Raw genomic sequence first — 17704 nt, forward strand, 5'->3', positions numbered from 1 at the left:
TGATCTCAGGTTACTGTAAGTCTGTAGAACAAGTTAGCTTACAATTAAAAAAATACCTACTTGAAAATTTTAGAGTGATGTCCAATAGTTGTGCCTTTTGATGTTATTGTAATTCATTTCCTACTACAGAGAATCATCCCTATGTACAAAATATGGTCACTTAAGGAAAAAAAATTGTAACTTGGAGCCACAAGGCTTAAATTCTTGACTTGAAAATTCATTGATTTTCGCCAGTTATATAAATTCTCTGGGCTTCATCTCTTTTTTTGTTTATGAATCATATGAGTCTTTAAATGTTCTACATGCAGGTACTGTGAAGGCAACATGAGATTTGTAGTTGAGATCGCATTGTCAAGTATAAAGTATTGTGCTAGAACAATGTGATGATTTTATTATTGTGAAGAAAAATATAGACAAATTTAAGATTGATGTATCATCATGTTTTTCTATCAATATTTAGGCCTGGCCTACTAATATTGTAATATAATGAAACTAAACCATTAGGTAGAATATACACAATTTTTAGTTCTCTCTCTGACCTGATTTTTCTAATGATTTTTTAATTCATTTTAGACGCATAAGTGGGGATCAAAACAAGTACATTCTGCAAATATTTCTTGAATACCTTTTAAAAATCAGGTTCAGCAGGATAGAGAGCTATAAAACCAGGTCCCTACCTTTAAGACATTAAAATAAAACTGGAATCCATGACGTAATATGTGAAACGTTACATAATTGTTTTAAAAATGTTAACAAGCATTACAAGCAATAGCAGCAGGCATTTTACACATAATTAATTATTTCCCCATGAAATGGTTTAAGGAAAGATGAAAAACTTCTACAACTGCCTTTGGATGCAGTTACACATGGATGATAATGAGGTCCTTTTGTTATAACTGAATTCAGTATGATAGAAATAAATAAATTGGCGCTTATTTGAAGCTAATTGGTTTTTATAGTGCTACTATATATAATAAGGTAATTGTAAATGTTGTGTTGAAGAACATAAGAACAATATGCCATTGATGTATTCTTTAAACTACCCCACAAGAAATGTTATATATAATATGCACATATCATACACGTATGTACATATATTTGTGTATGTGTTTCCTTGTATAAGGTTGTTGTGTGTCTCCTCACAGCAGGCTTTACAGGCATTGTCTATCATACCGGGTGTGCCTCAACCTTCAGAAGGCTGCCCTCATTCGACCTTGGATGCCCCTAGAGATTCTGAAGGCACTGAGGCATTCAGCTGTAAATTTGCGGAAAATTGGAAGCACGTCTAAACTTATTTAAAAGCACACATCTGAGTCACTTAGAAGGGCAATAGGCTTTCCCAAGGATACATAGCTACATGGGATGATAGAAAGTATGATAGGTCCCTTGGTCCAGGTCTCTTGGTCTAGTTCAGGACCAAGCCTGTTTCCATGGAATCAAAGATGCACCTCTAAAGAAAACATTAAGGGGAAGTCAGAAAAGTGACATGGCCTGTGAGTAAAGCAGGCTGCTTTGGAGGGAGGTCTTGATCAGAAGTTGAGTGAGAGGAGATACTAGAAATGCCAAAATCTCCTTCCCACTTGTTCTTTATTTTTTAAGGAGAAAATGTTATAGCGATATATCCCTTTGGCTGCAGACAGTGTTTTTCAACTTTATAAAGAGCAACCCTTTAAACTGAAGTCATTAATTCCTTATGATTGTGCTCATGAGTTCTGCTCCCTGAGAAGAGATTTGCATTTTTATCTTTTATGTTTTGGTGTGTGAGTGTGGTACATATATACAATGGAATATTACTCAGCCATAAAAAGGAACGAAATTGGGTCATTTGTAGAGACGTGGATGGATCTAGAGACTGTCATACAGAGTGAAGTAAGTCAGAAAGAGAAAAACAAATATCGTGTATTAACGCATATGTGTGGAACCTAGAAAAATGGTACAGATGAACCGGTTTGCAGGGCAGAAATTGAGACACAGATGTAGAGAACACACGTATGGACACCAAGGAGGGAAAGCCGCGGGGGGTGGTGGTGGTGGTGTGATGAATTGGGAGATTGGGATTGACATGTATACACTGATGTGTATAAAATGGATGACTAATAAGAACGTGCTGTATAAAAACTAAATAAAATAAAATTCAAATATTCAAAACAAAAAAAAAATACCAGGCAACATATTTGACACCTTATGATGTCCCTGTCTGATTTGAGTCCTGATTATACAATTTTTCTTGCTTTTTATGATGTATAATTTACTGGATCATACCCCATAAATATGTACTTAATAAATAGTAATGTACTTAATAAATGTACTTAATAAATAGTAATGTACTTAATAAATAATGTACTTAATAAATAGCAATGTAATGTACTTAATAAATAGTAATGTACTTAATAAATAGTAGCAGTGCATATTATTATTGTTTTAAAATTTGTTAATTTATTGAAAAACAAAAATCAATTCCATAGAGTTATTTTGGAAAATATTGATATATTTATTACTTAGAGCCTTTTTATTCAGCTGTAAGTACCTATTTAGTCCAATTGTCTCTGACATTTGCTCATAACTGGCTACTTCTCCCTTAATTTTAGAATTTATTTTGAAGTCTTTCACATAAGAGACTTTTCTATATATTTAATTGAGGAATTAGTTTCTAGCCTTCTAAAATATTAATGCTGTTAATAAACTAAAAATGATACGCAAATAAAAATACTATAGGTAAGAGAATAATATTTATTAAAGGTTTTGCAAAAAATGGATATCGAACATAAAAAATGACGATAAAAGCAGTTTAAATGTACTTATAAATATGCAGAAATGTGGACTGTTATTTTCCATAATGCTTACAATGAATTTAAGCACTTAATTGCAGGGTGTTTGCTTGGGCAGTACGTAATTTCTCTTATCAGAGAGAAATGAGCTTCATCCCTTTAAAAAATATTTCAGAATAATTTCAAATAATGACAAAATACCTTTGGCACATATGTATTACTTCAGCAACATTCATTAGTAGGTCATTAAAGCAAACACAAATTACGCCCAGATCAATGGCCTATCAGATATTGTAATATTTTCTAATATAAATAATAATGTCTTATTTATAACTTATAATGTAGTAACACCTTTAATGTTTATTGTCTTATTTGATCTACATACATAGGAACCTTATGAAGTAGGCAGGTATTATCCTAATTTTACAGACAAGAAGATTGAACCTCAGGGAGAGTTTCACAGAGGGAACCAAGAAGAGGAGGGACTTCTAAGTCCAAACCCAATTCCCCACCATCCCTCTTTGGCTCACCCTCACCTCTCTACCACTAGTCTCAAGAAAATTTGGGATTTGGTGGGCTTTTAAGAAAAAAATCTTGGAGTTTTGACTGCTCATACGAGATTAAGTTTAATGATTCAGGGACTGCTTATAAGGCAAATAGTAAGGAAATAGGAATTAAAATGAGTTCTGGGTACTGTAGACAGGTACCAAGCAGCAGTAAAGGAGACAGGATGTCACAATGAGAGGTAGGATTTAGACTGGACTTTAGGGATGGTTAGAAAATTGATAAGGGAAAGGAGAAGGGAGAAAGGAAACAGGCAGGGAAAGATTACGTGGAGATGAGAGAGCTTGCTGGTGGGAATGCACGAAGGTGGGACGGTGAGTAGGTAGTTTTCCTGGGGCTGACAGGAGTGATCATAGATAAGATTGGAAAGTCTTGATGGCCCCAGCGGTAATGAGTTAACACTATAGCCTTTAGGCAAAGGAAACCTTTGGAGAACTCCGAGTATAGGAGTAACTTGGTGAAGCAGTCTTTTGAATGATTAATCTGAATGTGAAGTGCTGGGGTGGAGAGGAGCCGCAGAGGGGAATGTTAAAAGGAGAGATCTGTATCCGTTTAAGAAATTACAACAGTAGTTCAAGAATTAGTTGATTATAATGTAAAGTACAGGATGGAAATGTTCATTGACTTGATTTTCTTTTAATTGCCACACATGCAAATGTCACACGTTTACATGCAGTTGTATGGAAGTCGTGCACGATAATCACGTGTAGTTGTATGGGAGTCTTACATGGTTATCATGTGTAGTTGTATGGGAGTCTTACAAAGATTTTAGCAGGTAAGTGCCTGGAAAGTCAGGACTAAGTCCGTTTACCTCTTTGTGGCATAACAATATATCCATTGATGGGAATAATGAAAATATCGCAGTCATGTTCATTCAGCATTCTCAGAAAGGAAACAGAGGCAGTATTAGCACAGCTGTTCATTGTCCAGAGGCTGACATCGAGGACATGTTTTTCAGGCGTGCAGTGGCTGTATCATATCAGTCGGGGGCCAGATTCCAAACAACCTGGCAGTCCCCCTGTACAAGAACGGTGTCAAGATCATGGGCACGAGCCCTCTGCAGATCGACAGGGCTGAGGATCGCTCCATCTTCTCAGCTGTCTTGGACGAGCTGAAGGTGTCTCAGGCACCATGGAAAGCCGTTAACACTTTGGTAAGGAGAGAAACACGAGTCTGTTTTTAATGGTCCATTTTGCAGAGTCATAACCTGAATGTTAACGACTGCAGATGCTAGCAGCAGGGCAGAGAGAATGCACTATGCTTAGTGAATTTACTTTAAAGTTGCTGAATTTCCACGATTGCAGTTAAATGCTGGTTATAAACTGATAGGATTCTCATTGATTCCAACAATGAAAAGAAGTTCAAACTATTTTTGAACTAGACTTGATATTTATTGAAAAATAAAAATCAATTCCATAGAGTTATTCTAGAAACTAGAAATTTTATGTATTTTGGTGTCCAGTTTACATTTTAATGGTGTCTTTTGAGAGAAAGAATAAAAGGAGTTGGGTTACCACTTGTTCTAACGATACCGTTCTGCATTTTTATTGAATATTTTAAACTATTCATGCATTTTGTTGTTGTTGTTTCTGTTAATTAGAACGAGGCATTGGAATTTGCGAAGTCAGTGGGCTACCCCTGCTTGTTGAGACCTTCCTATGTTTTGAGGTAATATATTGTTTTCTAAAACTATTATTTAAAAGTCAGGAGACACAGAACTGCATTCTGTATGCTAACAGCACTAGGCTTTGATGTGTAGTAATTTGTAAATCCATAGACAATCCCCATACCAACACAGCCAGAGTGAAGACCTGTGCACAGTTCTTCAGCCTAATGCTTTTCCTTCAGGGAGTGACAACACAGTGTCTCCAATCCTACATCTTAGAAGCATGGCTTAGGACATCTCCTTGCCAAATGGAGGAGGATAGCTTTACATTTGAGAAGAGGACAATTTAAAAAACCAAAGAGCAAAAACAAAACAAAACAAGCTTGGGATATGTCTCACCAGCATCTGTTCTCTGATACCCAGAAATGACAGTTTATCTTTGACTGTTGTCAGCACCTTACGATGGTGCCTATGGTTTGAATTTTTTTTTTTTTTTAGATCAGATTTTTTAAATAAATGAATTACAATGTTGGAGTACATGGACAGTGTCTTTTATAATAAACTTTGAAACTAAGTTCTGTCATCAAAGGAGAAGTCGTCAATTGTCACTCTCTTCAGATGTTACCACATGTGAAGAGCTACTTCACTGAACAGGGGATAATAAGAGAAATGTAATTTGTTGTGTACAGTTTGAAAGTGTAAATGGAATGTGAAACGGGATCCTTTAAAATAATGAAAAATTTCAAGTGAGGTGGGAAACTTTCCTTTTTCTTTAAGTGACATTTTGTGTAAACCACAGTCCAATACTACTGCTTCTCTGAGGTATTAACGTAAGTTAATTTAAACAACACAGGCATTTAAGGGGGGATCGCTCTGACTACTGTGCTCCCTCACATCATTGCAATCCGTATCTTTCTTTTAGTTCCCTATACTGTGAATTATCAGCATCATTAAGACCTTAGCCTTCATGTCTTAAGTAGATGAAGAAATTGAAAGCTCTTCAAGCATAAAATTTGCAATATAGTAGGAAAGGTAAAGAAAAAGTTACTTTTAAAAGGAAGTGGAAAGTGATATTTTTCTTCCTTGTTTCTTCCCTCCTGCTTAGTCTTCCTTCTTTCCTCCCCTCCCATCCCACTCTGAAAATGCCAAAATTCAGAGTAAATTGATTTCAGATAGTATTCTTTCTCAAGAATTTGAAAGGACACAGCTGAATACATTTCAGTCAGATACCATACATTATATTTGCAAATGTTACTAAAAAAATTGATTCTTTAGTAACCCAGCTGAGATAGTAGAATGACCTGCTTTGGCAGCATACTTGTGGGTTAAGATCAGCTATGGGTAATGAACTCTGAAGACACAAGTTTAGAAAGCTAGATGCTGGGATGAATCCTGTTACAGTATAAGTATTACCTGGAACCAGAAGAGAGTTAAAACAATAAATCAGAAAGGCTGAACCTTGGGGATGTGCCATCGCTAAGAGCTACCATGGTTCTCTTTGGGCATTATCACATGTCTCACCCCCCTTCCTCGTCCCCAACTTTGGGGACTTTTTACTTTGGTTGATTGTCCTGTTGATTACATAAAGTCTCAATGTAGAAAGAGACACCCTCTTACTTAGCCTAGTCTGGAACTAGAGGTTGCCTGGAACTGTTCTGAGAAGCAATCAGTTCTAGCATGCTTTACTTCTGAAGTGGTAAAAGAAACTGACCTCTTTTTTTTCCCCCTCCTTACCCAGTGGGTCTGCCATGAATGTGGTATTCTCCGAGGATGAGATGAAAAAATTCCTGGAGGAGGCCACTAGAGTCTCTCAGGTAGTGTCCTATTTCCTTCTGGTGACTTTTACCTCTTCTGTTAATTGCTACCTTGTTTTTATGTTGTTTTTCTTTGCACAGGATGTTGTTATGATGTTTTTCCTTTTTTCTTCTACCCATTATACTCCTAAATATAGAAATGAGAAAACACATATGCATTTAATTATATTTGGATCCTTAGGGTTAGTGGAAGAAGAGGAAGACCAGTGAATATTTGATCAGAACAGAGATTTATACGATTTTAGTCTCCAAGAGCAAGGCTGCATAAGCAGAAACTTGTCTGTTAATGAGTTAGATGCTGGTCAAGTTATCCGTGGGATTCCCAGCCTCAAGGGCAGCCCAACCATTGTCATCACGAACAAGTGAAGGCTTCCCTGATTTTTAATTCTCACACCTGGAGAGACTTTCTTTGCCTTAGTCAATCCTGCAACTTCAATAGTAAATCCCCTCACTCACCTATTGATTTTTTTCATTTTGGTACATTCCATTTGTAAGTTAATAAAAATGTTTATAATTCTGTGTTCACTCAACCAGCTTTCTCCACTGCCCCAGCTTTTACTTTCTTCTTCGGCATTACCTCAGTGTAATCCATTTAAGATTTGCCCAGTGGGGTTATTGATCTGCAGACCTTGTACTGTAGAGGATAAAAGTAATGTTTTCTTTTTAAAAGCTTTCAAAAGCTAGATAGGGCTAAAAGAAAAAAAAAAAGGAGAGTGAGAGAGAAAACACAACTCATAGAGAAGAGTTTGATGTTAGGCAAGTGGAGTTTGGAGGGAGCCAAAGAGTGAAATCAGAGGCATTTGAAAGAGGAATAAAGAGCATGGATTGTTCCTGCACACATGAAGCTGGGCTTCGTTTCTGCCTGGCAGTTGCTCCCCAAGGAAATTTGGTCAGTGAAAAGAGTGCATAAGGATAAAGAGTGAGAAGAGACAGAGTATAAAAAAGAAACCAAGTGGATTTTGAATTCACTTTTGTGTGGAAGTCAGATAACTGAGGAGGGACTCTCTCCAAAGGGCCAGTTTTCATTAATGTGCTCTGGAGTGAGATACTGTCCTCTTCTCTATCTCACTCCCTGCGAGGGGTCCTGCCACACTCATCTTTTTGAGAAACCAGCAGCCTGACCCAGCTGGTCTCATGTGAATGATGAGGCAGGTGTTCTCTGTCTGGGACAGTGGATCTTATAGAGCCTCTACTTGGTGGAATATTTTTAAAATATTTTTTTCTGCTAGCAGGTGGATAGAATCCTTACAGGGCCAAAGTTTTATAATAGAGATGTCTTAATGGAGTACTTCTGGTTCAAGTCTCCCCGTCAAATTACAGTAGAATCTGGGATTCTCAATTCAGTGAATCTAGAGTAAAACTAGCCCCCATTAATCATTGATATATTTATGTATCCATTCATATTTAGCACCTGCTATATAATGACACTGTTCTCAGTATCAGGGGTTACATTCATGAAAAGATAGTCTCACAGAGGACTCTCTTTACTAGGGACATCAGACATCAAATAATTATAATTAAATATGATGAGCATTGCAATAGAGAAAATACATGACGTTGAAGGAGAGTGTAAAAGTATCGGGGTCCGGTCCCTGAAGAAGGGACTTTTAAATTGATTCCAAATAGTTGATTCAGAGTTAAAAGGTTTACATTGTGAGTGTGAGTAGGAAGAAAGAACAGCGTTATGTAAAGGCCTGAAGCTGAGAAAGAGCATGGAGTTGCTAGAAACTGATAAAGCATTCACTTATATGGCTAGGATGCCAAACATGGTGGGGAGTCTTGATTATAACGATGGTGGAAAAGCAGAAAAACAAGGAGCAGATAAAGAGAACCTTGTCAGTTATTATACTGAGGTGGATTTTAATCATATTTTCTGAATACTGAATCACTATGCTGTACACCTGAAACTAACACAATAGTGTAAATCAACTATACTTCAACTAAAAAAAAAAGAGCAATTGAAAGTTAAAAAAAAAAGGTCACTCTTCTATAGTATAGAGAGTAAAATCTGGGACAAGTCTGAATTCATGGAAGGAGGTTAGGGGGCTGTTGTGTAGCTCAGGGTAGAGATGACAGTGCCTTGGATCAGAGTAATGGTAGTTAAGATGGAGAGAAGTGCATGTGTTCTAGAAATATTGAGAATGTGTACTGAGGATGTGAATGGATGGGGGTGGAGGGTGAGAGAGGATAAGAGATGATTCTTGAGTTTCTGCCTTAGACAGCTGGATGGACAGTGGTACCATTTATTGAAACAAGGAACACTTAAGGGAGAAATTTTAGAGAGGGAAATCATATATGTAATATTTGACCTTTTGAATGTGAGGTGCCTGTGAGAAGTCCAAGTAGAGAAGTTCTGAAAGCAGAGGGTTATATAGAATTGGAATTGAAGATCAAGATCGTGGCTAAAGACAGAGATGTAAATATAGATTTGGAAGTCAATAGCATATCATTGTAATTGAAGTTTTGAGATTGGAAGCAATCATCTGGAATAGTATAGAGGAAAAGGAACAGTTAAGACAGAGATGAAAGGAATACTGGCATTTCAGGGCTGAGCTGGGAAGAAAGAACCACAAAGGAGCCTGAGAAAGAAGTATGAAAAGGACCCCTAAGGAAAGAAGTGCTTTCAGAGGGCCAACAATGTATAATGTTGCTGAAAGACTGAAATTTATTAAGAAATTTTCTTCCTCAACATATTAAGGGCTATTTCATAAATGTGTTCAATTGGCCAGGATGGAGGTTACTGTTGTTGCCCCCCTCAGATCCCCTTACCTGTGGGAGCACCCATCCCCCACCTGCTGAGGTAGCTGAGGACACCTCCCAGCTATACTTCTCAGGATAACTATTCTCAGTCAAATGTGAGCCTCTGTCAACCAGGAGGCAAGATCCCTCACCTTACCACCATGCTCAAAACGCTGGGCAATGACTGCCCTTTGCCTCAAGATGGGACTTAACTCTGTGCTGCAACTCAGAGCACCCTCTGTGGTAAGGCCAAATCCAGTCCCCACTGAGACCACGAACTTCCTAGTTTTTTCCTGCTGCCCCATCCTGCTTTTCTCACTCCCTCAATAAATGACTTGAACAAGAACCCCTGTCTTAGGCTTGACTAGAGAGACTAAGACAGCTGTTAAACTTTACCTTTGTTTGCAGTTATATTGTTATTATAATATAGGGAAAAATTCCCACGTAAGTCTCAACACAGCTCTACCAGGCCTGCCAACAGTAAACAACCAATATTTTAAAAAAGAGGAAACAGAGATGAAAAAAATTTTCCATGTCTGATAGGCCTTTGAAGAAAAGGAAAATTTCTTCATTTAATAATAAATTTAAGAAGAGAGAAGCATATTTATGGCTTGAGACATTGGTTATTTTGAATTTTTTTATAAAATTTACTTCTATTTAAAATGTTCTGTTAAAGGAGATAAGATATATTACATCTTTTTAACTTTTTATTTTATATTGGAGAATAGTCGATTAACAATGTTGTGATAGTTTCAGGTGCAGAGCAATGGGACTCAGCCATACATATGCATGTATCCATTCTCCCCCAAACTCCCCACCCATCCAGGCTGCCACATAACATTGAGCAGAGTTCCCTGTGCTATACAGTAGGTCCTTTCTGGTTATCCATTTTAAATACAGCAGTGTGTACATGTTGATCCCAAACTCCCTGACTATCCCTTCCCCCCATCCTTCCCCCCTGGTAACCATAAGTTCACTCTGTAAGTCTGTGAGTCTGTTTCTGTTTTGTAAATAGGCTCATTTGTATCATTTCTTTTTAGATTCCACATGTAAGGGATATCATACAATATTCCTCTTTCTCTGTCTGACTTACTTCACTCAGTATGACAGTCTCAAGGTCCATCCATGTTGCTGCAAATGGCATTATTTCATTCTTTTTAATGGCTGAGTAATATTCCATTGTATAAATATACCACATCTTCTTTATCCATTCATCTGTCAATAGACATTTAGGTAGCTTCCATGTCTTGGCTATTGTAAACAGTGCTGCAGTGAACATTGGGGTGCGTGTATCCTTTTGGACCATCTTTTTCTCCAGATATATGCCCAGGAGTGGGATTGCAGGGTCATATGGTAGCTCTATTTTTAGTTTTTTAAGGAACCTCCATACTGTTCTCCACAGTGGCTGTACCAATTTACATTCCCACCAACAATGTAGGAGGGTTCCTTTCTCTCCACACTCTCTGCAGTATTTATTGTTTGTGGATTTTTTGATGATAGCCATTTTGACTGGTGTGAGGTGATACCTCATTGTAATTTTGATTTGCATTTCTCTAATAATTAGCGATGTTGAACATCTTTCCGTGTGCCTCTTGGCCATCTGTATGTCTTCTTTGGAGAAATGTCTATTTAGGTCTTCTGCCCATTTTTGGATTGGGTTGCTTCTTTTGATGATATTAAGCCTCATGAGCAGTTTGTAAGTTTTGGAGACTAATCCCTTGTCAGTCACATCATTTGCAAATATTTTCTCCCAATCTGTAGGTTTTCTTTTCGTTTTGTTTATGGTTTCCTTTGCTGTGCAAAAGCTTTTGAATTTAATTAGGTTCCATTTGTTTATTTTTGCTTGTATTTTAGATATATTATATTTAACACATATGCATAAAATGATAAACTCCAAGATAGTGGCCAAAAGGAGTTTGTGTTCAGAGCAAAAAGACATGTTCAGAGAAGCCTTCAGGGAGGAGGTGGCATTGGAGCTAGGCATTGAAGGATGGGTTGAAATTTGAAAGATGAAGCTGAGGAGAGAAGGTGGAGTGCATTTGTGGAAGAGAGGCATGGAGACAGGTAAAGGCAGGGGCTGGTAAGAAAACAGCCAGTGGTGCCGGTTGCTGGTGCCTGGGACAGAGGAGAAGAGATTCCTAAACCCTGGAGGCCTTCATTCAACCACTTCTTTTAGTCTGGAAAAGCACCTAGTGATCAAGCTGAGGAGGGCATTGCAGCATTGTCGTGAAGGAACTGAGTGTGGGAAGAACATCAAGAATAACAAGGGGTCTGAAACAGCTGAGAGAGGGAGAACATTTTAAGATTTATAAAGAAAAATGTTTGATTTTGCAGTTACAAATGTCACACTTCAGAAGTGATTTAAAGCATGTCAATTCCATGTAAATAATTCCATCTTTGGCCTAATAAAACTGAAACAAAATGCTGCTCTCCTTCTAAGTTCGTTCACAATTCTCATACAGAGAACTAACTGAGGGCATTGTAGTGCTTGGAAAAGATAAGTGTAGGAAGAGAGAAAAAACCTGAACCAATACTGATATATAATTATAAATAAAATAGAGAGATATTTATAACTCTGGAGACAGAAAAGGAACCTGATTCTGCCCTCTCCTTAGCCTCCTCTTTTCTCTAACTCACCTAGAAGTCGATGTTTTAAACTTCAAAACTCATGTTCAATTCACTGAGAACTGAAAATTGGAGAAAGATTTCCTCTTCCTCACTGTTAGCAGAGAATGACCGTGTTCTTACCAAACAAACTGGCTAATGAGTTTGTGTAGTATGTTGAGCATTGGTTTATTTTTCAAGTATTGCCGTGGTACTGACTTAAGGTACACGATTTACTTGACCCCATACATGTAATTTCAGCTAAAGTTTCTGCCCTTCTGTTCTCGGTGACAGGAACACCCAGTGGTGCTGACAAAATTTATTGAGGGGGCCCGGGAAGTGGAAATGGATGCTGTTGGCAGAGATGGAAGAGTAAGTGCTTTATCTCTCACCCCCCATCCCTGCCTTCCCATCAGAATTTTTTTCTTGGCAATTTAGAAACATAACTCAGATTAGAGTTCGTGACTTCTACAAAACAGGTCTCTAAAAATAATGGACAAGCTGCTCAGTCAAAAAAATTGTTCCAATTCACTGACAATTCAGTTCATGTGTCATGGGTATCATATCTTCTGCTTTTCATACTGTTAGAATTTCTCTTGGATGATATTAAAAATTATCATCCTGTACTCGTTCTTTTTGAATAGATTTTCTCTCTCATTTTCTTTTGTCTGTGTGTTTCCTTTTTTGTTTCAATGGATATTAGAAAAACATCCAATACTTTTCTCTCTGAAGTTCCTAATTGAATCCCTAGTTTTTCTTGTCTCTTGATTTTTCCATCCTTCTCCTTTTTATTGGGTCAATAAAAGCAAAACTAAACAGAGTAGGGTGGGTAAAGATAATAACATAAAATTGGCTTACCATATCACATCTTGTATCACTAATACAATGAATGCCTCCAACTTCAGGGAGACATGAAAGTATGAAGAATTCTTTCCTTTAGTTTTCAAGTTGTACTAATAAGGCATGTTAAAGCTTTTTTTGTTTCTTTGTTTTGGTCTTTTTTTTTTTTTTTGTCTTCCAGATTAACAGTTCAAAGCAAGGTTGTTTCAAAAAAATACTATATATATAGTAAGGATGACCTCTTATCCTATAATCTAGAGTTTAAGCACCCTTAGATATCATTTATTTCAACCCCTTACTCCCCAAGGATGAGAATTTTCTTCACAGCAACCCTGGAAAGTGGTCATTTGCTTTCTGTTTAACTCTTTTGGTTATACAGAGCATAAAAAGTTGTAAGATGACGTATATATTTTTTGTTTTTGCTTTTACTTCTTGGACATCTAATATATTCCTTCTCTTGAACTAAGGTCTGCTTCCCTAGAATTTTCATCCCTGACCTGCTGGCCTCAAGAGTTTTGGAGCATATGTATGTTCTTTCCCACTTCAACATTTTATGTATTTGAGACTGAGGTATAAAATAAGAGGAATACCAATGTGGAAGTGGAGAATGTAAGACTGGCCTACAGACATTTATGTTTTTTCAAACGTTGTGCTGGTAAAGTAATGCTGGTCTGTTGGCCTGATTTGGTTCCATTTTGCTAGGATATGCTCTTGCCCTAAGATTCTCTTAGACCTTGACCATTGCTTATCATCCTGGACTCCTTCTTTTGGAAGTGTTCCAGGTTACTCACATAACTTTTAAACAGTCACACTCAGAAATGGACCTAGTACTTCAGACATATTATAACTTTTTTTCAGAGTTCAGTGAGGTGTTGCCTCCCCATTTCTAGACAGTATAAAAAATTTGAGTGCTTACTCTGCACTAAATATCATGCCAGACACTGTTTATGTGTCCTCTTTTATCCTTACAAACATTCTGTGAGGCAGATACCATTGTTATTCCTATCTTATCAGAAACCAAGGCTAAGGAGATAAAGTATGTCACCCAGGTCACAGAACTCATAAGTGACAGCAGGAGTACTGGGACTCAAATGTCACTCTGCTTTAAATCGTCTATAAATCTGATAAACAGATCTTCACTGTAATTTATTTAAGTCTTTTACAGCCACCCAATTATTCTCCCCCACTCTCAGCTTTATCATTTTCCAAACACACACATACTGTTAACATTTAGGTTATTGTGGTTGAGACCATAAACTTTGCAATCTGACAGATAAGGGTTCAAAATCCTGACTTGGTCACATAGCAGTCACATGTACTTGGGTTATTTATTCTTATATTGCCTTGGTTTTCTTACCTCTAAAAGAGGACAAGAATATTTTCCTCTTGCTTCCTTCCTGTCTCAAATTTCAGTTTAAAGATCTCTTGTGTAGGTGGCCGGTTAGATCAGTTGGTTAGAGTGTGGTGCTGATAAAGATCTCTTGATCTTTAGATCTTACATTTTCTTTCTGATCCATCTAAGTTATGACATTTACCTAAGCTAGATATTGACCTCTCCCATCTTTTCTTTTCCAGTGTTTAAAACTTAACCTGGAAGGAAAAGATAAAGCTATCTCCAGTGCCCCCCAAATGCTTTAGTTTCCTATCCATTTTTAAAAGTCATTATGAGTTGGCTTAGTTGCCTTCTTCTCCTGGTATCAATACCTATTCTAATCAATGGAAGAGGGAGGTAAGCTCTCAGACACTCTCGGCCGCCCTTAGAGGTGATCTGTCACTGCACAGGGAGGCTTGGTGAGGCTACATGTGCAGCTCTTTCTACTGCTCTAAGTCAGGGACTTAGCAAAGATGCTGGAGGCATCTGTTAGAATTAAGGGGGGGTGGGTCAGGCAGTAGCTTCATCGAAGAAGAGCTGACACTTCTTTTGCAAATCTTCTTTTGGCCAGGTCATCTCCCATGCCATCTCTGAACACGTGGAAGATGCGGGCGTCCACTCAGGAGATGCCACTCTGATGCTGCCCACACAAACCATCAGCCAAGGAGCCATTGAAAAGGTCATCATTCATAAATAAAACTGGAAGGGGGAAAAAGATTTAAAACATTTTTTTTTTAAATTGGGGCTGGATTGTGAAGGGTCTTTTTTTATTATGCATTTCCTTTTTTTTTGTTTGTTTATACATTTATTTATTTTATTTATTTATTACTTTTGCTTGTGTTGGGTCTTCGTTGCTGTGCGCAGGCTTTCTCTAGTTGCAGCAAGCGGGAGCTACTCTTTGTTGCGGTGCGCGGGCTTCTCATTGTGGTGGCTTCTCTTGCTGCGGAGCACAGGCTCTAGGCGCGTGGGCTTCAGTAGTTGTGGCACACGGGCTCTAGAGTGCAGGCTTGGTAGTTGTGGCGCATGGGCTTAGTTGCTCCGTGGCATGTGGGATCTTACTGGACCAGGGCTCAAACCCCTGTCCCCTGCATTGGCAGGTGGATTCTTAACCACTGTGCCACCAGGGAAGCCCATTAAAAACATATTTTTAACTAGGTAGCAGTAGGACATGCCCCAGGTAAAATTTAATTTTGAGGGGAACTTCCTCCTCTGAGTCTGCTGGGTATTTTAAAGATGACAATTTCCTTCACTGCCCTTCAGAGCCCATATGATTGTATGCTAGTGCAGTGGTTCTCTAACTGTATGCATCATAACCACCTGGGGGACTTGTTAAAATACAGGTTGCAGGACTCCATCCCCAGTTTCTAAATCTGTAGTTCTGAGCAGGCCCCCAGAATTTGTGTTTTTATCAAGACCCCATGTGATGCTATTGCTGCTGGTCTGGGGACCACATTTGGATAACTGCTGCTGCAGATGATTCTAATGTTTGGGCCACTTACAGGTGAGCAGCATCTAAAGCAATATTTCTCAGTTAGAAGCAGGTATCCAGCAGTCACGTGAGAACTTTCTACAACCGATGCTTTCACTGTCTGCCCTTACCCTCACCTCAAACAGTACTTTATGATATGTCTCTTTCAAACCCTCTTTTGGAACCACTGCTTTAAAGACATTTCCAGTAATGATGACTCTGCCTCAGTACTCAATATGCATTGCTAGGTGTCGTCTTTGAGGCTATCATCTTTTTTTTTTTTTTTAATCAGTCAACACATGTTTATTTGTGTACATTTTTTTTAACATCTTTATTGGAGTATAATTGCTTTACATTGTTGTGTTAGTCGCTGCTGTATAACAAAGTGAATCAGCTGTACGTATACATATATCCCCACATCCCCTCCCTCTGGCATCTCCCTCTCACCCTCCCTATCCCACCCCTCTAGGTGGTCACAAAGCACCGAACTGATCTCCCTGTGCTATGCAGCTACTTCCCACTAGCCATCTATTTTACATTTGGTAGTGTATATCTCACTTCGTCTCAGCTTACCCTTCCCCCTCCCCGTGTCCTCAAGTCCATTCTCTACATCTGCGTCTTTATTCCTGTCTGGCCCCTAGGTTCTTCAGAAACTTTTTTTTTTTTAGATTCCATATATATGTGTTGGCATACCATATTTGTTTTTCTCCCTCTGACTTACTTCACTCTGTATGACAGTCTCTAGGTCCATCCACCTCACTACAAATAACTCAATTTCATTTCTTTTTATGGCTGAGTAATATTCCATTGTATATATGTGCCACGTCTTCTTTATCCATTCATCTGTCAATGGACACTTAGGTTGCTTCCATGTCCTGGCTATTGTGAATAGAGCTGCAATGAACATTGTGGTACATGACTCTTTTTGAATTATGGTTTTCTCAGGGTATATGCCCAGTAGTGGGATTGCTGGGTCATATGGTAGTTCTATTTTTAGTTTTTTAAGGAACCTCCATACTGTTCTCCGTAGTGGCTGTGTCAATTTACATTCCCACCAATACTGCAAGAGGGTTCCCTTTTCTCCACACCCTCTCCAGCATTTATTATCTGTAGATTTTTGATGATGGCCATTCTGACCAGTGTGAGGTGATGCCTCATTGTAGTTTTGATTTACATTTCTCTAATGATTAGTGACGTTGAGCATCCTTTCATGTGTTTGTTGGTAATCTGTATATCTTCTTTGGAGAAATGTCTGTTTAGGTGTTCTGCCCATGTTTGGATTGGGTTGTTTGTTTTTTTAATATTGAGCTACATGAGCTGCTTGTATATTTTGGAGATAAATCCCTTGTCAGTTGCTTTGTTTGCAAATATTTTCTCCCATTCTGAGGGTTGTCTTTTTGTCTTTTTTATGGTTTCCTTGGCTGTACAAGAGCTTTTAAGTTTCATTAGGCCCCACTTGTTTATTTTTGTTTTTATTTCCATTTCTCTAGGAGGTGGGTCAAAAAGAATCTTGCTGTGATTTATGTCATAGAGTGTTCTGCCTATGTTTTCCTCTAAGAGTTTATAGTGTCTGGCCTTACATTTAGGTTCTTAATCCATTTTGAGTTTATTTTTGTGTGTGGTGTTAGGGAGTGTTCTAATTTCATTCTTTTACATGTAGCTGTCCAGTTTTCCTGGCACCACTTATTGAAGAGGCTGTCTTTTCTCCGTTGTATATTCTTTGCTCCTTTATCAAAGATATGCTGACCATAAGTGTATGGGTTTATCTCTGGGTTTTCTATCCTGTCCCATTGATCTCTATTTCTGTTTTTGTGCCAGTACCATACTATCTTGATTACTGTAGCTTTGTAGTATAGTCTGAAGCCAGGGAGCCTGATTCCTCCAGCACCGTGTTTCTTTCTCAAGATTGCTTTGACTATTAGGGGTCTT

General features: G+C 38.1%; 1 protein-coding gene across 1 annotated transcript in view; it reads left to right on the forward strand.

Moving 5' to 3' along the window:
- Positions 1-17704, forward strand: part of CPS1 (carbamoyl-phosphate synthase 1) — a 395122-nt gene that overhangs the window by 351360 nt on the left and 26058 nt on the right. Inside the window, exons 27-31 of the mRNA XM_059928619.1 lie at positions 4291-4485; positions 4933-5000; positions 6677-6752; positions 12390-12467; positions 14879-14986. Of these exons, the coding sequence (XP_059784602.1) occupies positions 4291-4485; positions 4933-5000; positions 6677-6752; positions 12390-12467; positions 14879-14986 (525 nt within the window). The remainder of the gene's footprint in view (positions 1-4290; positions 4486-4932; positions 5001-6676; positions 6753-12389; positions 12468-14878; positions 14987-17704) is intronic.

This window comes from Balaenoptera ricei, chromosome 7, assembly GCF_028023285.1.
Source record: "Balaenoptera ricei isolate mBalRic1 chromosome 7, mBalRic1.hap2, whole genome shotgun sequence".
NCBI lineage: Eukaryota > Metazoa > Chordata > Mammalia > Artiodactyla > Balaenopteridae > Balaenoptera > Balaenoptera ricei.